General features: G+C 44.0%; 1 protein-coding gene across 5 annotated transcripts in view; it reads left to right on the top strand.

Moving 5' to 3' along the window:
• The window catches only part of sox5.L (SRY-box 5 L homeolog), a 134,111-nt gene that overhangs the window by 102,193 nt on the left and 10,029 nt on the right, over positions 1-21,889 (top strand). For all 5 annotated transcript variants that reach the window (XM_041585795.1, XM_018251831.2, XM_018251830.2 and 2 more), the window contains 5 exons: positions 3,880-4,006; positions 7,562-7,647; positions 10,639-10,785; positions 19,329-19,488; positions 21,468-21,634. In XM_041585795.1, coding sequence (XP_041441729.1) covers positions 3,880-4,006; positions 7,562-7,647; positions 10,639-10,785; positions 19,329-19,488; positions 21,468-21,634 — 687 coding nt within the window. The remainder of the gene's footprint in view (positions 1-3,879; positions 4,007-7,561; positions 7,648-10,638; positions 10,786-19,328; positions 19,489-21,467; positions 21,635-21,889) is intronic.

The raw sequence follows: 21,889 nt of genomic DNA, 5'->3' as shown, positions 1-21,889 counted from the left end.
CTTAGGGGTGCCCAGTAAAAGTATTTGGGGTGTAGATGACTAATGTGCTGCTGCAGTTACTTAGGGGTGCCCAGTACAAGTATTTGGGGTGTAGATAACTAAGGTGCCTGCTGCAGTTACATAGGGGTGCCCAGTACAAGTATTTGGGGTGTATATAACTAAGGTGCTGCTGCAGTTACTTAGGGGTGCCCAGTACAAGTATTTGGGGTGTAGATGACTAATGTGCTGCTACAGTTACTTAGGGGTGCCCAGTAGAATTATTGAGGGTGCTCATTCAGTTGACTGAGTAAGCCTGCCTTTGTTAATTGGGGGTAATAATCTGCACCCCAAATACTATTAATTAACTGCAGCCATTCACCTGTACCCCAAATACTTGTTCTAGGCACCCCGATTAACTGAGACAGGCTTACATACTTATACTGGACACCCCTAATTAACCACAGCCGACACATTAGTCATCTACTACTCCAAATACTGGGAGTAGTAGATGACTAATGTGTCGGCTGTGGTTAATTAGGGGTGTCCAGTATAAGTATGTAAGACTGTCTCAGTTAATCGGGGTGCCTAGAACAAGTATTTGGGGTACAGGTGAATGGCTGCAGTTAATTAATAGTATTTGGGGTGCAGATTATTACTGTGCAGTTAATTAGGGGTGTCAGATCAGTTCTCTTGTATAACGGGCGCAGGAGTTGCGTCGGATCTCAGTTGAGCGGCAAGATGGCGGCCAGTTGTTGGCCTGCAGTGGCGTTTTAGTATCAAACAATAGACTTTTCCTGCGCAGACAGTTCCCGTTTCTCCCGGGCCGCATGCTTCTCTGGTTAACCAAAATTGTTGTGTAATTGTTGTGTGGTTGAGAACAAAATGCTGAATGAAATTGTTCCCAGCACAATAATTGTGTGATTAGAGAACTCGCGTCTCTCTCCAGCCAAACACTCATCAGGCCTGAAGTCTCCTCCAAACCACAAGACTCACTGAGAAGAAATCACAGAGGAAAAAGTTCCCATTGTCTGATAATGAGAAACCAATCCCGGGATTTAATTCTGCTACTGATTGGGGGGAGGGGAATTCCTTTTCATTTATCCCTTTCCCAATCCGGCTCTTACATTGATTCCTAATCTGATTCCAGCTGTCAGTAATCATGTCAAGGAAACAGGAAATGCATCATTGTTTCAGCCTGATGATGTCATAGTCTCCTTTACTTTTTGTTGTTTCAAAGAGATTTGCACCAAAATGTTCTGGGCACACAATAAGCTATACCCTCATACTGTACTGTCTAAGGGAATCAATATGGCACCTCCTCCTCCCATATGTATAAATACAAATATACAGAGAAGGAATGTTCTGGGCACACAATAAGCTATACCCTCATACTGTACTGTCTAAGGGAATCAATATGGCACCTCCTCCTCCCATATGTATAAATACAAATATACAGAGAGGGAATGTTCTGGGCACACAATAAGCTATACCCTCATACTGTACTGTCTAAGGGAATCAATATGGCACCTCCTCCTCCCATATGTATAAATCCAAATATACAGAGAAGGAATGTTCTGGGCACATAATAAGCTATACCCTCATACTGTACTGTCTAAGGGAATCAATATGGCACCTCCTCCTCCTCCCATATGTATAAATACAAATATACAGAGAAGGAATGTTCTGGGCACACAATAAGCTATACCCTCATACTGTACTGTCTAAGGGAATCAATATGGCACCTCCTCCTCCCATATGTATAAATACAAATATACAGAGAAGGAATGTTCTGGGCACACAATACGCTATACCTTTTATGAACAAGTGCTTTCATGAATAAGGTATATGTTTCCTGTACACCCTTTGTTAGTTTAGTGGGTGAATGCGATACCTGTAGGAACGTGAAGTTGCCCTTGATACAACAGAAGGGTGCATTGTGCGCATTTATCTATTGACATGTTCGCTGGCTGCTGCATTGTTGCATGAGAACAAAAGTGCAGTTACTTTGTGTCTCCGCTGCCAGCGAAAAGCTTTTGTACCAATTCACACAGAGGGACAATGTGCCCTTTACTCATTCTCCGCAGCGACAAAAGGCAGAAGAAGATGAGATTAGACAGATGTTGCTGTGTCGGGGGGATACAGGGAGTTGTAGTTTGACCACAGCTGGAAGCATTATATTAATTGGTTGGTTGTATAACGATATCTGATAAGGTCGGGGCTTTGCACCCACTTTTCTCTTCCCTTTCCCACTGGCAGCGGCTCGAGGACATAACCGTCGGCTTCAATATCATCCGTTTTATTTTTATTTATTTCATTTTTTTTTTTTTTACATATTTGGCAGCTCCGCTCTCAGCAGAACCATCTGTCTTTCTATTCGTGTTTGCGAGGCCTGTTGTCGACTCTTCCCTTGGCAAACTCACTTTTATCCTTGGAAACCGCGGCTTTAACGAAAAAAAAAATTAATAATAAAATAATAATAAGTTTTATGGCTCTTTGCCGGAATGAAGATTGTAACAATTGCGCCCAGCTGTTCCCTTATGCCATAGTTTGTATGTACAGTGTTAATATCAGGGAGTTACGGGGGGAAGAGATCCCTTCCTAAACCCCCCTATAACCTTTAGGGGGGGTTATTTATCAAAGTCCAATGTTTTCTGAAAAAAACTGACGAAATCCACACGGGTTTTTTTGGGCTTATTTATTAATACACTTTCCCGAAAATTTTGTTTGCGGGAAAAAAATCTCGAAAGATTTTCGCGATTTTTTCAGGATTTTTTACCAGAAAACTCAGAGTATTGCCAAAAACCCAGCGCACATCAAAAGAATCATTGGGACTTCTCCCGTTGACTTATATGCAACCTCGACAGGTCTGAGATGCCGGATTTTCAGATTCAGACTTTTCCCATCCTCTGGGTTTAATAAATTCCGAAAAACTTGTGATTTTTTTAAAAGTCCGATTTTATAAAAAAAAAAAAAACACGAATTTTTCGTGATTTTTGCATTCGGAGTTTAGTAAAAGACCCCCTAAAAATGGATATTTCTGAGCCCTTATTACTTCTTATTAGGGATGCACCGAATCCACTACCGTATATACTCGAGTATAAGCCGAGGTGCCTTATTTAACCCAAAAAACTGGCAAAGCTTATTGACTCGAGTATAAGCCTAGGGTGAGAAATGCAGCAGCTTCTGGTAAGTTTCAGTCAAAAAATTGAGGGTTTCTGCTCCCATTGGATGTGTCGGTGTCTCGTTTGTGGATGCCGGCGACCATTCTTGGACGCCGGCGACTATTCTTAGACGCCGGCGACCGTTTTTGCGCTTGACCCGAGTGTAAGACGAGGTAGAGTTTTTCAGCATATTTTGTGGGCTGAAAAATTTGGTTTATACTCGCGTATATACGGTATTTTGGATTCGGCCGAATCCTTCGCAGAAGATTCGGCCACATACCAAACCGAATCTGAACCCTAATTTGCATATGCAAACTAGAGGTGGAAAAGGGAAAAAAATTGACTTCCTTCATTTCTAACAAAAAAGTCACACGATTTCCCTCCCTGTTCCTAATTTGCATATGCAAATTCGGATTTGGTTCGGCAAGGCAGAAGGATTCGGCTGAATCCGAATCCTGCTGAAAAAGGCCGAATCCTGGATTCGGTGCATCCCTACTTCTTATAAGTTTCATTATAGTTGTAACACCCGGAGGAAGGACAGGTTTTTGGATCCTATAATCCCACATTAGACTCAAAGGGCTGAAGACGAGGGTAAAACTCCATAGAATTTAGGGGTCAGGGGCACCTGCGGATCTGCCGTGGTGGTCCCAGAGCCCCCGCCTTTAAGATTGAGGCATATTTAGTTAATATATGATATATGTAAATGATCAAGCTTCTCTCTCTTTTTTCCCCCCAACAGGTTCAAGGTCAACTTCCGCCCCTAATGATTCCGGTTTTCCCCCCAGACCAGAGGACGTTTGCAGCAGCGGCTGCGGCGCAACAAGGGTTCCTAATCCCCCCCGGATTCAGTTACAAGCCGGGATGCAGTAAGTGGATATAAGGGGGGGGGGGGTGTTTATCCCTTTCTCTTTTCTGGCTTTGATTTTCCTACATTGTTGCAAGTGCCAATAACTGCCTTGGAGATGAGCATTGTATGTATGTATGTTTCAGTGTTTGGCTGCACTTCCCCTTTAATAGAGCCCTATTAGGCAGCAGTGTGAGGTCTCAATCTGGTGGCGTTTATTCGAAGCAGCGGCAGCGAATGGGAGACTGTTTATAACACAAACACGACAGTCGCGCCCCGAGCCTGCGCCAAATCTATGCCGTTTGCTTCCAGGGAGACGGGATCCAAAGGGTCGGGGGCAGATTCACGCAGCGACAATAAAATCTGTTTTGTGTCGGAGAGTCTGCCGGGATCTTTGTCTGAGAGATTTTGGGAGAGGAACCAACAGTCTGTAGGTTGTCAGAGCTGCCTGGTGTTTAGTCAATTCCTTAAATCCTCATACAGACCTGACACTAAGCCAAGTGAGTGAGAGAGAGGCTCCCGTCTCCTTTCTATTGTTTCATTCCCTGACACACAGACCCTTACTCATAATACTGCACAGTAACAAGGCATATGGCAGCACCCACCCATATATATATATATATATATATATATACACCTGAAATGGTCTCATACTGTACTGTCTAAGGGAATCAATATGGCACCTCCTCCTCCCATATGTATAAATACAAATATGCAGAGAAGGAATGTTCTGGGCACACAATAAGCTATACCCTCATACTGTACTGTCTAAGGGAATCAATATGGCACCTCCCTCCTCCCATATGTATAAATACAAATATACAGAGAAGGAATGTTCTGGGCACACAATAAGCTATACCCTCATACTGTACTGTCTAAGGGAATCAATATGGCACCTCCCTCCTCCCATATGTATAAATACAAATATACAGAGAAGGAATGTTCTGGGCATACAATAAGCTATACCCTCATACTGTACTGTCTAAGGGAATCAATATGGCACCTCCTCCCATATGTATAAATACAAATATACAGAGAAGGAATGTTCTGGGCACACAATAAGCTATACCCTCATACTGTACTGTCTAAGGGAATCAATATGGCACCTCCTCCTCCCATATGTATAAATACAAATATACAGAGAAGGAATGTTCTGGGCACACAATAAGCTATACCCTCATACTGTACTGTCTAAGGGAATCAATATGGCACCTCCCTCCTCCCATATGTATAAATACAAATATACAGAGAAGGAATGTTCTGGGCACACAATAAGCTATACCCTCATACTGTACTGTCTAAGGGAATCAATATGGCACCTCCTCCTCCCATATGTATAAATACAAATATACAGAGAAGGAATGTTCTGGGCACACAATAAGCTATACCCTCATACTGTACTGTCTAAGGGAATCAATATGGCACCTCCTCCTCCCATATGTATAAATACAAATATACAGAGAAGGAATGTTCTGGGCACACAGTAAGTTATACCCTCATACTGTACAAGGGAAATGGAAAATAAAGATAACAATTGTGGGTGTGACAGGATTTGCCATTCTGATCCAATAAACCTGATAATGGAAGACTGTTGCCGGTGGGTTTCGGGTCGATCCTATGAGTTGTCCCTTTGTGTTGAGCTAATTAGTTCCAGTCTGTATTTCTAGTTACAAGACATAATATTTAATCTCTTTCTGCTCAATTAATAGGAATCAGCAGAGCGTCCCTGCTTGGCCGGCTGATCAGATGATGATATAATTATCTCTGTGCAGAGCGTTGCTGGGCCCGGGGAGTGCTGAGCATTTTGCTGAGCAGAAATCATTGTTCCCTGGGGTCTAACCATTCCTATAGGGAGATATGAGACCCAAAGAGGCAGATCTAATCCCACAGCCCAAGTGCCCACTGCTGAAATGTCATGAAGGACACAGCCCGAGTCTTTACCCAGCCCTGGGCATAGAGCTCTGCTTATAGCTGGATACACTGCACTACTATATGAGGGTATAGCTTATTGTGTGCCCAGAACATTCCTTCTCTGTATATTTGTATTTATACATATGGGAGGAGGAGGTGCCATATTGATTCCCTTAGACAGTACAGTATGAGGGTATAGCTTATTGTGTGCCCAGAACATTCCTTCTCTGTATATTTGTATTTATACATATGGGAGGAGGAGGTGCCATATTGATTCCCTTAGACAGTACAGTATGAGGGTATAGCTTATTGTGTGCCCAGAACATTCCTTCTCTGTATATTTGTATTTATACATATGGGAGGAGAAGGTGCCATATTGATTCCCTTAGACAGTACAGTATGAGAGTATAGCTTATTGTGTGCCCAGAACATTCCTTCTCTGTATATTTGTATTTATACATATGGGAGGAGGAGGTGCCATATTGATTCCCTTAGACAGTACAGTATGAGGGTATAGCTTATTGTGTGCCCAGAACATTCCTTCTCTGTATATTTGTATTTATACATATGGGAGGAGGGAGATGCCATATTGATTCCCTTAGACAGTACAGTATGAGGGTATAGCTTATTGTGTGCCCAGAACATTCCTTCTCTGTATATTTGTATTTATACATATGGGAGGAGGAGGTGCCATATCGATTCCCTTAGACAGTACAGTATGAGGGTATAGCTTATTGTGTGCCCAGAACATTCCTTCTCTGTATATTTGTATTTATACATATGGGAGGAGGGAGGTGCCATATTGATTCCCTTAGACAGTACAGTATGAGGGTATAGTTTATTGTGTGCCCAGAACATTCCTTCTCTGTATATTTGTATTTATACATATGGGAGGAGGGAGGTGCCATATTGATTCCCTTAGACAGTACAGTATGAGGGTATAGCTTATTGTGTGCCCAGAACATTCCTTCTCTGTATATTTGTATTTATACATATGGGAGGAGGAGGTGCCATATTGATTCCCTTAGACAGTACAGTATGAGGGTATAGCTTATTGTGTGCCCAGAACATTCCTTCTCTGTATATTTGTATTTATACATATGGGAGGAGGAGGTGCCATATTGATTGCGTTAGTACAGTATGAGGGTATAGCTTATTGTGGATACATAAATATAAATCTATGGGTGGTGCTGCCATGTTGTTTGACTAGACAGGGCTGAATGACACCTGTGCAGGATTTATAAGGCAGAAGAATGGAGCAGGGGAGGAGTAGGGGAGAGAACAATCCCTGACAATTAGGGGATAGGAATGTGGTTAGTGAGAGGTGATTGTTGCACAAATTGACAGATGAGACAAATCCGGGCCAGCTGCCCCTATAGCCGAAGTGCTGCCGTCCCATGTGAGTGCACTCGCCCAGTACATTGTGCAAAGGAAGGAGAAATAAAGGGATGAGGTTTCCACCTTAATTGCCTGCTGCCTTTTATCGGCACTGGTCTGGGGGCCGCCATTGTGCGGAGTGTTAGTGAAGCGCGGCACAATACTTCCCTTTCATTAGGACTCGGCTCGGAGCACAAAAGGCGGCTTTGCACTCACTGAATGCGGCACTTTAATTTGCAGGTGGAGGGAAGATAAAAGGTGCTGATGCTTCTCTCATTGTCTCGCTTAGGTGACCCCTACCCTCTACAGCTCATTCCAACTACTATGGCAGCAGCCGCGGCAGCAACACCTGGACTGGCTCCTCTGCAGTTACAGGTAAGTGTCAGACACCTGCCCGGGAGGCCTTCTTATTACTCTCAGCTTTAATCCTCTGCTTCCAGCCTTTGTTTCCCATAATCCTCTGTTGTCAGGGCGGTGCAGGACCCATTACTGCCCACTACATGTGACAGTTTTGGTTTTGAATTAAATCCCAGAATTCCTCTGTATATTTCTAGTTAAATCAATAGGGTTGGGAGGTGCCATATTGATTCCCTTAAACTGGCGGCCTGCGACCCCCTGTTGTGTGACCCCCCACATGAAAGTCTGCCTGCTGTGTCTGCTTTCCATGTGTCAGATTTAAATGGTATCAGTACTGAGATTTACTGGCCCCTCCATTGTTTACACCTCTAAATTCCCTTTTTAAGGAATTAAAGGACAAGTTCTCCCTCCCTGTATACAGTATAAAGAAGACTGCCCTGTTATGCAGGTGCGCCCCCATGTCTCAGGGGGTGACGGCTTGGCAGTGCGGGGATCTTCGGTGGCGCAGAAAGCGAATTGACAATCGCCATTGTTCCTTCTTTCTGGTCGGTGGCTTGTTAATCGCAGAGAGACAAATAGCGCTGATTAATTGGCTGTAATAGAGATGTTGGAGAGGGATAGAGTGGCGCGGGGGCAAGATCTCGGGAGCAGCTGCTCCGCTTGTGTCACTGCAAATGTCTTCCTCGTGCACCAAATATAACAATGGGATTTAATAGAACCCCCCCATCCCTGCGAGACGCACCTCCATCATCCAACTCACCTCATTCCCACTGCCAAAATGCTTTCTGCTCTCGCGCTGCCTGTTACTAAGTGATCAGGCAGGAATAGGCACCACTAAATAAAGGGGAAGTAAAGTTGCCCCCCGGAGAATGCTTGGATTCAGACAGCTACATTTGTTTCCCTAGTTTGTTTCACGATACTCTTGTGACTCTCACTACTTCCTTTGCACGGGGGAGTGTATTTCCTGGTACTCGTGTGACGGTCTCTACTTCCTTTGCACGGGGGAGTTAATTTCCTGGTACTCATGTGACTGAATCTACTTCCTTTGCACGGGCGAGTGTATTTCCTGGTACTCGTGTGACTGTCTCTACTTCCTTTGCATGAAGGAGTGTATTTCCTGGTACTCGTGTGACTGTCTCTACTTCCCTTGCACGGGGGAGTGTATTTCCTGTTACTCGTGTGACTGTCTCTACTTCCTTTGCACGGGGGAGTGTATTTCCTGGTACTCGTGTGACTGTCTCTACTTCCTTTGCATAGGGAGTGTATTTCCTGGTACCCGTGTGACTGTCTCTGCTTCCTTTGCATGAAGGAGTGTATTTCCTGGTACTCGTGTGACTGTCTCTACTTCCCTTGCACGGGGGAGTGTATTTCCTGTTACTCGTGTGACTGTCTCTACTTCCTTTGCACGGGGGAGTGTATTTCCTGGTACTCGTGTGACTGTCTCTACTTCCTTTGCATAGGGAGTGTATTTCCTGGTACCCGGGTGACTGTCTCTGCTTCCTTTGCATGAAGGAGTGTATTTCCTGGTACTCGTGTGACTGTCTCTACTTCCTTTGCACGGGGGAGTGTATTTCCTGGTACTCGTGTGACGGTCTCTACTTTCTTTGCACGGGGGAGTGTATTTCCTGGTACTCGTGTGACTGTCTCCACTTCCTTTGCACGGGGGAGTGTATTTCCTGGTACTCATGTGACTGTCTCTACTTCCTTTGCATAGGGAGTGTATTTCCTGGTACCCGTGTGACTGTCTCTACTTCCTTTGCATGAAGGAGTGTATTTCCTGGTACTCGTGTGACTGTCTCTACTTCCTTTGCACGGGGGAGTGTATTTCCTGGTACTCGTGTGACTGTCTCTACTTCCTTTGCACGGGGGAGTGTATTTCCTGGTACTCATGTGACTGAATCTACTTCCTATGCATGGGCGAGTGTATTTCCTGGTACTCGTGTGACTGTCTCTACTTCCTTTGCACGGGGAGTGTATTTCCTGGTACTCGTGTGACTGTCTCTACTTCCTTTGCATGAGGGCGAGTCTGGCCACACGATAATCTATACTGTCTAACTGTACAGTGTAGGGGAAACAGTATGGCAGCTCCAGCCCATATCTATAAATATTGCCGCTGGATAAAGTACCATGCTAAATTGAAGTGTGTTGCAAGGGGTTATATTTTGGTCTCTACCCAATGTTTGGATTTTGGCAAACCCCCTGCGGGGGAATCTACCCCCAGACTCTTGTACCCTGGAAGTGAGCTTGAAACAAACAGTAATGGATTTTCAGATCTGGATGCATTTTGGGATGAGCGTGCCAGATGCATCACACTAATGAGGAGAATGTGCCAACCCTCTCTGATTACTTATCTCTGCCATTATGTCCTTTACTTTCCTGCAGAGACATTTCTGTTTGTTTTTAATTATACAATTTTAGGGTGCCACTTTGTGTCTGGGGGTGCAGAGTGGGCATCAGAGATTAGGGCTCAGTGACTCAAAACCCCAAATTAAAATCTGCTTTGTACCCGGGAATATAAAATAAAGAGTAAGAGAGAGAGAAGATTATTTGTTCCCCGTAACATTCGGCTAATCCCGAGCTTTGTAAAGAGGGTCAATGGAAGGGGTCAGGCATCATATGGAGAGGCAGATGCTGCAGCATATTGGGGGGGATTAGGGAGGAGCGCGTGGAGCCGGCACGCGGCGAATACCGACGATAAATGATCAGCCGGCGTTTTGCCTTCCCCGAGAGAAGAGAGACGATTATATATATATATATCTACTGTATATACTGTATGTAACCCCCCAACCCCAGGTTTACTTCCCCTTTATGGTCTGTATCCGACAGGTGACTCCTGCCCTGTCTCTTATCCCCCCTCCCCCTGGAGACACAAATCATAAAACTTAAGGTGACGGCGCCTGTCTAGAAATATGTCATCCGTCTCTTTAAATCTGAATACAGCGCAACAGCCGCCAGAAACTTTCGAAATAATTCTGACTTTTTTCCCCCTTTTGTCTCTTTATTTTGCAGCAATTGTACGCAGCTCAACTGGCCGCCATGCAGGTGTCTCCGGGGGCCAAATTACCTGGCGTACCCCAAAATAATCTCAGCAACTCCATCTCCCCGAGCAGCATCCACACAGACAAGAGCACAAGCAGCCCCCCACCCAAAAGCAAGGTACCCTGGGAATGAACCCCTTTCCTTTCTGTCCTGCTGTCGCCTCTGCTGTTTCTTAGCGGGTCACAGACCCCGAATAGTTGTAATTACATTTCCCTTAAAGAGTCCTGTGTTATGTGAAACTAAATATGTATCAGTCGTCAGACATTTCCTCACATCTGTCACTGTTAAAATATTTGGAATGGTTGGAAAGAAGGTTCTATTGTAGGAACTTGGCATCCGTCACGGGTCTTTACTATGTCCATAAATCCATCAGATTTACTACTGACCCATATGTATAAATACAAATATACAGAGAAGGAATGTTCTGGGCACACAATAAGCTATACCCTCATACTGTACTGTCTAAGGGAATCAATATGGCACCTCCTCCTCCCATATGTATAAATACAAATATACAGAAAAGGAATGTTCTGGGCACACAATAAGCTATACCCTCATACTGTACTGTCTAAGGGAATCAATATGGCACCTCCTCCTCCCATATGTATAAATACAAATATACAGAGAAGGAATGTTCTGGGCACACAATAAGCTATACCCTCATACTGTACTGTCTAAGGGAATCAATATGGCACCTCCTCCTCCCATATGTATAAATACAAATATACAGAGAAGGAATGTTCTGGGCACACAATAAGCTATACCCTCATACTGTACTGTCTAAGGGAATCAATATGGCACCTCCTCCTCCCATATGTATAAATACAAATATACAGAGAAGGAATGTTCTGGGCACACAATAAGCTATACCCTCATACTGTACTGTCTAAGGGAATCAATATGGCATCTCCTCCTCCCATATGTATAAATACAAATATACAGAGAAGGAATGTTCTGGGCACACAATAAGCTATACCCTCATACTGTACTGTCTAAGGGAATCAATATGGCACCTCCTCCTCCCATATGTATAAATACAAATATACAGAGAAGGAATGTTCTGGGCACACAATAAGCTATACCCTCATACTGTACTGTCTAAGGGAATCAATATGGCACCTCCTCCTCCCATATGTATAAATACAAATATACAGAGAAGGAATGTTCTGGGCACACAATAAGCTATACCCTCATACTGTACTGTCTAAGGGAATCAATATGGCACCTCCTCCTCCCATATGTATAAATACAAATATACAGAGAAGGAATGTTCTGGGCACACAATAAGCTATACCCTCATACTGTACTGTCTAAGGGAATCAATATGGCACCTCCTCCTCCCATATGTATAAATACAAATATACAGAGAAGGAATGTTCTGGGCACACAATAAGCTATACCCTCATACTGTACTGTCTAAGGGAATCAATATGGCACCTCCTCCTCCCATATGTATAAATACAAATATACAGAGAAGGAATGTTCTGGGCACACAATAAGCTATACCCTCATACTGTACTGTCTAAGGGAATCAATATGGCATCTCCTCCTCCCATATGTATAAATACAAATATACAGAGAAGGAATGTTCTGGGCACACAATAAGCTATACCCTCATACTGTACTGTCTAAGGGAATCAATATGGCACCTCCTCCTCCCATATGTATAAATACAAATATACAGAGAAGGAATGTTCTGGGCACACACAATAATCTATACCCTCATACTGTACTGTCTAAGGGAATCAATATGGCACCTCCTCCTCCCATATGTATAAATACAAATATACAGAGAAGGAATGTTCTGGGCACACAATAAGCTATACCCTCATACTGTACTGTCTAAGGGAATCAATATGGCACCTCCTCCTCCCATATGTATAAATACAAATATACAGAGAAGGAATGTTCTGGGCACACAATAAGCTATACCCTCATACTGTACTGTCTAAGGGAATCAATATGGCACCTCCTCCTCCCATATGTATAAATACAAATATACAGAGAAGGAATGTTCTGGGCACACAATAAGCTATACCCTCATACTGTACTGTCTAAGGGAATCAATATGGCAGCTCCAACCCATATGTATAAATACAATTTTAGTAAGGAGGGTAAATGGTTTGGGGTTAAAAATAAATGTGTGTAATTATTTTTCCTGTGTCCTTGGCAAACGGCAGAATGTGTATTTGCAAATTGCAGAGAGGGGAAAGGATGGGCCACTGACAGGGGGAACCTGAGAGAAAAGGCTATGAAATTGCGCAGCGAGATCCATGTGATTCACGCTGTTTTCAATCTGCTGGTGCCGGTGGGAGTCTCGGAGAGAGAGCGAGAGATGGAACGGATAATGCTGAGAAATGACAGACTCGTTGTGACCTCCGAGCTCAGCCTGGAAATCCAAGACATTGATTTCACTTTGCTTTCCTGCTGAGAAATCCGGCAGAGTTCAGCTGGAATAAAAGAACAGGATTGTGGGCTAATGCAGGCGGCAGATGACAGACAGATCACTTTGTGACTTCCCTGTGCCAGAGACAGACACACAGAGGAGTGGGGATTAGAGAGAGGTCACCTGACTGCTGTGTAAGGACGTGTCTCATCCCCACCCTACACGTAGGACCCCCATGTATGGAGAGGACATGACATTGGCTGAGACAATCCTACAGCTTTTATATTGAGGAAGCAAATGCTTCCTGTAGTTACTGTTACAGTGTATCCTGTGTAACTATAGTGTATCTAGTGAATAAAGTACCCCCCTTGTAAATTATAAGGATATTAGAAGTTACCGAGGAGTTTCATGACCACATAAAAACACGAGGCCGAGGGGTATATTCATCAAAGAGTGAAGTTAATAGTGAAGTTCCGCCGCTCTCCATTCATTTCTGTGGGATTTTTATAGGCGTATTTATCAAAGGGTGAACTTTCACTTGCACCCATTGATAAATACGCCTTTCAAAATCCCATAGAAATGAATGGAGAGCGGCGGAATTTCACTCTAGTGGCGGAACTTCGCTCTTTGATAAATTTACCCCCGAGTGTTTTTTATACAGGTCATACAGGTGACTTCTAATATCCTCATATTTTGCAACTGGGGGTACTTTATTTATTATAATACACACGTTTCAGTGAGTCATGTGACAGAAATGACATCACAACTCACCGTTTATAAGGATATCATTTACAAGATATTCATGGTTTTTGTGTATTATATATATATAATACACAAAAGCCATGAATATCTTGTAAATGATATCCTTATAAACGGTGAGTTCTGATGTCATCAGTTATAAACGGTGAGTTCTGATGTCATTTCTGTCACATGACTCACTGAAACGTGTGTATTATAATAAATAAAGTACCCCCAGTTGTAAAATATGAGGATATTAGAAGTCACCTCGGAGTTCCATGACCTGTATAAAATCCTTCGGCCTCGTACTTTTATATGGTCATGAAACTCCTCGGTAATTTATAATATCCTTATAATTTACAAGAGGGGCTACTTTATTCACTATATACAGTCCCTGTATAGCCTGTATCAGGGTCTCTGTAACATTAAGGGGCCGATTCACTAAGGGTCGAATATCAAGGGTTAATTAACCCTCGATATTCGACTAGGAATTGAAATCCTTCGACTTCGAATATCGAAGTCGAAGGACTTAGCGCAGATAGTTCGGTCGAACGATTGAAGGATTATTCCTTTGATCAAACGATTAAATCCAACGATCGAAGGAATATCCTTCGATCAAAAAAAGTTAGCCAAGCCTATGGGGACCTTCCCCATAGGCTAACATTGACTTCGGTAGCTTTTAGATGGCAAACTAGGGGGGTCGAAGTATTTTTTAAAGAGACAGTACTTCGACTATCGAATGGTCGAATAGTCGAACGATTTTTACTTCGAATCCTTCAAGTCGTAGTCGAAGTAGCCCATTCGATGGTCGAAGTAGCCCAAAAAAAACTTCGAAATTCGAAGTTTTTATACCTATTCCCTAATGGACGGAATAGGACTGCCCTACTACTAGAGGGTCCTGCAGAGCAGCACTTGTGTATAGAAGCAAAGAATCTCCATTAGACAGAGCTAAACAATTGGAATTAGGGCAGTGCCCCCCGAGGCCTCGTTCTGTTTATAGCCGAGGAGCCGAGGGGGATTTTATGGAAGGGAACACTTTGCCCAGTTCCGGACTGTTTCATCTACAGCCCCCTGGGCATCTTTATACTCAGGGGCCGAAGCTGAAGGCAGATTAAAATGTCAGGCTGAATGCTAAGTGATGTTCCGGATACTCTTGGAGTTGTCTAGGGGCTCACTTGGATCATACAATGTATTTCTACGTTTGTTCCTACGCTAAGGGGGGGGCTTGACACCGTTTTGGATTGCAAAAAAGGGGCCCTGTGTCTAGAATATAGTTCTGGGTGCACCCAATGAAAGTCCATGTCGTGCAGCAGAATTGAAGACTTTTGTGGCACAACATTGACCCTTTTGGGCTCACAATGAATGTTCTATTCCGTATGGCAAAATAACATTGTCTGTCAAACGTCCGACAGAGGCTCCGATTATTTCCAAAGACATAACGTTGCTGTCGGCCATCGGGCATCCAATCGCTGAGAGGTCTGAAAACGTCTTCCAGTGTCAGGCTCAAGCTGAAAGACGTGCCTCGCGATTGGGCATCAATCAGAACAAGATGGCCCTGGGTAACCTTTGACATCAGCAAATTAATAGGAGGACAGAAAATCCCTCCGCTGTTTCCCAACTGCTGTGGGGCCGAGCGAAACGCGTCGGGCGATAGATCACTTGGATATCTGCCTCCTGCTGCACAGAACGGCCATCTATTAAGTCCAGCCAGCCTGCTCTCTATGTGGGACAGCTGTCACCCTTAGCTTTGCCTTTATAATAGGCCTTTCAAGCGCAGACACTTGGGTCATGGGGATTTGGCTGAATAAAACATTGAGTCATGTTGAAACACATCCAGACTGCTACCGAACGCATAGGGTTAAAATAAAGGTATACAACACTTGCATTTAAATATTAGAAAGAAACAGTTATACTGTATATAGAGTTATATCCAATCACATAACAGTGTGACTGGAGGAAAGGACATTTCACCATCAGCAAAGGAAAAGCCTTTTTTTTTCCACCAGACAGGTTATAGGATTCCTGCAATCTGCTATTACTGTTTTGGGGTTTTTATATTTTTGGACAGCTTCTCCAAAAAACGCTTTCAAGGTCAGCGACGCGCCAAACTTTCGCTCTGTGCCAAATCCGTTCCCAGCGCTCGTGAAAAACCTGTTTCGGGGAGACGTCTTCTCCTCAGACCGTTGAAGCTGCTGAAATGAAGGCGTCTGCTGGTTTTATGGATCTGCAGCAAACGGCCCGACCTGCGCGGTCTTTGTTATCCGGGGGGGGGTCGTTGAACGAGGCTTCCATGCAGATCCTGCCCCGGGAATTGAAGCATTTAAAGGGGAAGTTTTCTGAATAGAAAGCAGCTTGGTTTGGTTGTGGAAATGTCCCTGTGTTCTGCTCCCTCCTCCTCGCTTTCTGCTGGTTGTTGCCTGGGGCCTTGCTGGAAAGAAAAGCTGAAAGTTGAAAGTGAAGAGCGGGTGACCCCGGCATAGTTTTCCTCTTTCTCTCTAGACAAAGAATCACATGAGTGCAGTCGCCCCTGACATCTGACACCGCCATCATATTCTTTCATATTCACCGAAAAATAACATCTTTTTATTTTCCACCCCTCAAAGTCATCCCCTTGCCCTGTGCTGAAATTCTTCATTCCCAGCTCTGATTTTGCCTCTCGCAAGTTTCACAATGTGACTATTTGTGACTGGCAATCACTTTAAATACTTCTTATGGGCTTCTTACCCCAGGCTGCAAATGTATCGACCCCCCCCCTCCCTCGCTCCCAGTCAGTTTTGTGGGTCACAAACATCTTTGTATAATTAGTTCCCCCTTTATATAAGAATTTCCCCCACAGCAAAAAGTACTGATTAGGATTTCTTTATATGATCACAACAAAGTGCAAGTTCTTAGGACCTGGGATAATGCATGTAATGCTGTTATAAGTATATATATATATATATATCTTAAACCTGCAAATCTTTTATCAGTGTTTTATTTAGGTATAGCTGCAGCTTTGGAAACACTGATATGAACTGTCTCCATCTTGCCCTGCTGTCTTCATCTTGTTTTACTGTCTCAATCTTGTATTACTATCTTGAACTACTGTCTCCATCTTTTCCTTCTGTCTCCATCTTGTCCTACTGTCTCCATCATCCCCTACTGTCTCCATCTTGTCCTGCTGTCTCCGTATTGTTTTACTGTCTCAATCTTGTATTACTGTCTCCATCTTTTTCTCCTCTCTTTATTATGTGCTACTGTCTCCATCTTGTCCTACTGTCTTTATCATGTACTACTGTCTCCGTCTTGTCCTACTGTCTCCGTCTTGTCCTATTGTCTCCATCGCGTCCTACTGTCTCCATCATGTCCTACTGTCTCCATCTTTTTCTCCTCTCTTTATTATGTGCTACTGTCTCCATCTTGCCCTACTGTCTCCATCTTGTCCTACTGTCTCCATCTTGTCCTACTGTCTCCATCTTGTCCTACTGTCTTTATCATGTGCTACTGTCTCCGTCTTGTCCTACTGTCTCCGTCTTGTCCTATTGTCTCCATCATGTCCTACTGTCTCCATCTTACCCTACTGTCTCCATCTTGTCCTACTGTCTCCATCTTGTCCTACTGTCTCCATCTTGTCCTACTGTCTCCATATTGTCCTACTGTCTCCATCTTGTCCTACTGTCTTTATCATGTGCTACTGTCTCCGTCTTGTCCTACTGTCTCCGTCTTGTCCTATTGTCTCCATCATGTCCTACTGTCTCCATCTTACCCTACTGTCTCCATCTTGTCCTACTGTCTCCATCTTGTCCTACTGTCTCCATCTTGCCCTACTGTCTCCATCTTGTCCTACTGTCTTTATCATGTGCTACTGTCTCCGTCTTGTCCTACTGTCTCAGTCTTGCCCTACTGTCTCCATCTTACCCTACTGTCTCCATCTTGTCCTACTGTCTCCATCTTGCCCTACTGTCTCCATCTTATACTACTGTCTCTATCTTGTCCTACTGTTTCCATCTTGTCCTACTGTCTCCATCTTGTCCTACTGTCTCTATCTTGTCCTACTGTCTCCATCTTGCCCTACTGTCTCCATCCTGTCCTATTGCCTCATCCTTTCCTACGGTGCCATCTTATACTACTGTCTCTATCTTTTTCTCCTCTCTTTATTATGTGCTACTGTCTCCATCATGTCCTACTGTCTCCATCTTGTCCTAATGTCTCCATCTTGCGCTACTGCCTCCATCTTGTCCTACTGTCTCCATCTTGTCCTACTGCCTCATCTTGTCCTACTGCCTCATCTTGTCTTACTGTCTCCATCTTGTCCTACTGTCTCCATCTTATCCTACTGTCTCCATCTTGTCCTACTGTCTCCATCTTGCCCTACTGTCTCCATCTTGTCCTACTGCCTCATCTTGTCCTACTGTCTCCATCTTGTCCTACTGTCTCCATCTTATCCTACTGTCTCCATCTTGTCCTACTGTCTCCATCTTGCCCTACTGTCTCCATCTTGTCCTACTGTCTCCATCTTGTCCTACTGTCTCCATCATGTCTTACTGTCTCCATCTTGCCCTAATGTGTCTATCTTGTCCTATCGTCACCTCTAACAACATTTCTGCCCTTTATGTATCAGTAGGGATAAATACATAACACAATCCTTTTGGTAGAAACCTAAAGCTAAGTAATAATCTCCCATACAAAGCTCTGTAAAACCCATTTATTTAAATCATTAATGGCGTATACAGCTGTCAAATTATAAACTATAAACCTGCTAAAAGACTCAAAAAACACCTTTCCCCATGCATGCACTAATTAATGTTATATATATATATATATGTTGAAGATGTAACACCTCTGGAGGTGAAATAAGACGGTACAGAAAAAAACTGTATTTATGGAAGAAAAAGCTGTTCTTCACATTTGAGATACAGTAATACATGTGAATGAGATAAATACATGAAAACCCATGATTTTGATGGTGATACAAACTGTAGCTGAAGACCTGAATTTAGGGAATGAATTACACAGGTTTCCATTAAATCCAGGTGCATTATAGGTTCCTTCTCTATGGGCACCTGTGTACAGTTTTTAAAAATAATATTTTCATCTGGGAATTGTGTATTTGAAATGGCATTTGTTTGTATAAATGATTATTGTTATTAAGGCAGACATCATTCTTTTGGGAATGGGAGCTCACTGTGAGTTTCCAGCTGCAGAAAGGATTCTCTTTGGTTCTTCTGCTCTGGTCATGTGGTTGAGTTGACCCAGGAAAGCTCAAGGCAAACTCATCTAATTGGACTAATACTGGCAGTGAAGGGAAATGTGGGCCATATCATGGGCTTCACCAGTTTATATCCATGAGATCAAGTAAAGGAGAGCAGGGTGTGGGTGGAGCCTTCTTGGTAGACTAAATACAGCCAAGAGTGTCAAGAGTTTGGGTGGAATGATGATCACTTGTATTTGGGGTGGTTTTGGTCCTAGTGAATGAAAAGAGTTTCTGAGTGTTAGGGCTTCCAGTGTACTGTACCTTTAAACCATAGTTCCTTAATGTCTTATTATTTAATTACAGGATGATGTGGCGCAGCCCCTGAACCTTTCTGCTAAACCCAAGGGTTCCGACAGTAGATCTTCCTCATCCCCCACCTCACCACATATACCACGGTTAAGCAGCACACACAAGCCCATCTCCTCCACGTCAGCAAGTACCCCCATCAGAGTCAATTCATTAGGTAAGTTGGGTAAAAAGGAGCATGGGGCAGATGTACAACAAATATTTCATCTACAGTCAATCACAGTGTAACCCCCCGCCCCCCACACACGGTATAATGTATGGGCACAGATATACCCCATATAGAAAGGGAAAATGACTTAGGGAACATAGAGACAAATGAGGAGGATGGGGGAGAGTAAGGCCAAACAGTTGGGGGAGGAAAGGAAAGGAGAGGGGATGAGAAACAGAAGGAGAGAAGGGAAAGGGGGTTAGGGAATAGAGAGACAAATGGGGGAGAGGAGAAATATACAAGGGGAGAGAAGAGGGAGGATGGGGGAGAGTAAGGCCAAACAGTTGGGGGAGGAAAGGAAAGGGGATGAGAGACAGAAGGAGAGAAGGGAAAGAGGGTTAGGGAGTAGAGAGACAAATGGGGGAGAGGAGAAATATAGAAGGGGAGAGAAGAGGGAGGATGGGGGAGAGTAAGGCCAAACAGTTGGGGAGAAAAGAAAAGAAGAGGGGATGAGAGACAGAAGGAGACAAGGGAAAGGGGGTTAGGGAGTAGAGAGACAAATGGGGGAGAGGAGAAATATAGAAGGGGAGAGAAGAGGGAGGATGGGGGAGAGTAAGGCCAAACAGTTGGGGGAGGAAAGGAAAGGGGATGAGAGACAGAAGGAGAGAAGGGAAAGAGGGTTAGGGAGTAGAGAGACAAATGGGGGAGAGGAGAAATATAGAAGGGGAGAGAAGAGGGAGGATGGGGGAGAGTAAGGCCAAACAGTTGGGGGAGAAAAGGAAAGGAGAGGGGATGAGAGACAGAAGGAGAGAAGTGAAAGGGGGTTAGGGAGTAGAGAGACAAATGGGGGAGAGGAGAAATATAGAAGGGGAGAGAAGAGGGAGGATGGGGGAGAGTAAGGCCAAACAGTTGGGGGAAAAAAGGAAAGGAGAGGGGATGAGAGACAGAAGGAGAGAAGTGAAAGGGGGTTAGGGAGTAGAGAGACAAATGGGGGAGAGGAGAAATATAGAAGGGGAGAGAAGAGGGAGGATGGGGGAGAGTAAGGTCAAACAGCTGAGGAAAACAGATGAAGAGGGAAGAAAAAAAGGAAGGATAAATAGAGGGAGAAGAAGCGAAGAAGACAAAGCAGGAGAGAAGAGGGAAGACATCAGAGGATCCAATAACAGAAGAAAGGAAAAGAGGGGGGAATGGGTAGAAGTATAAATTGAGAGAAGACACTGGTTTATAATAAGGGCCCCAGACTGGGGGTTTGAGATACAGAAGGGCCCATAGTTGGGGAGAGAAAAGGGTTATTAATATCATATCCATGCCGAGGCCGCGAGTCATTTTATATTTCCTTTCTTCTAATCTCAGTGTTTTGCAACAAATCATAGGATTTAATCGCGTGTTTTGGCAGATTAGAGGAATTACAGCCCAGATGTTTTTTGTTCTAAAAATGGATTATGGTGTAAAGTTTTGTGGAATCTACGGGGGGAACGTGTTCAGGCAAGCCGGTCACTTTATGTGCGATTAGCGAGCGCCGTCTGTCCAACAATCACCCCCATCTGTCACGCTGCGCCGAGGAATTCACTGAGGTTTTTCCTTCTCTGTGATTAACCCTCCCCACAGGGGCTTCTGGGTAATGACAGCACGGCTGTGTCAGGGTTAAATATTGTATTAATCAGCTATAACGCCAGACTGGATCCGTTCTCTGGGTTGCGATTGAGTTAAACTACAACTCTCAGGATTCTGTAGTGGCCTACAGTGAATCTATTAGGAGAGGATTTCATCAATGGACCCAAGTGGCCCTCACCCAATGGAATTTTCAACATTGTATTCGACCAATCCCCAAGCAGATACCAACTGACCAGTCTTTATATGGGGCCAATTGGTATCTGCTTGGGGATTGGTCAAATCAAAGTCCAGCTGCTGTGGATTGGCAGCCAATGTCATGATCAATGTCACACCCAGGCTCCAATACTAATTGATTTCAATTGGTCCCTTTATAGATATCTTGTCGTCTTTAACATCCCCGGGGTATTTGAACGACCACGACGCTGTCACCAAGGCCATCCATGAAGCGCGGCAAATGAAAGAGCAACTTCGCCGCGAGCAACAGGCACTGGACGGGAAAGTCGTGAACAGTCTGGGGCTCAATAACTGCAGGACGGAAAAGGTTAGTCCTCCATATGAGTCATTGTTTCCCCTTCCTTGTTAGCACTCCCTAATGTTCCTGTTAGCACCCCCTAATGTTCCTGTTAGCACCCCCTAATGTTCCTGTTAGAACCCCCTAATGTTCCTGATACCACTCCCTAATATTCCTGTTAGCACCCCCTAATGTTCCTGTTAGCACCCCCTAATGTTCCTGTTAGAACCCCCTAATGTTCCTGATACCACTCCCTAATGTTCCTGTTAGCACCCCCTAATGTTC

This window comes from Xenopus laevis, chromosome 3L, assembly GCF_017654675.1.
Source record: "Xenopus laevis strain J_2021 chromosome 3L, Xenopus_laevis_v10.1, whole genome shotgun sequence".
In the NCBI taxonomy this organism is placed as follows: Eukaryota; Metazoa; Chordata; class Amphibia; order Anura; family Pipidae; genus Xenopus; species Xenopus laevis.
Note: the sequence above shows the minus strand (reverse complement) of the source record. Positions and strands in the feature narration are given on the sequence as shown.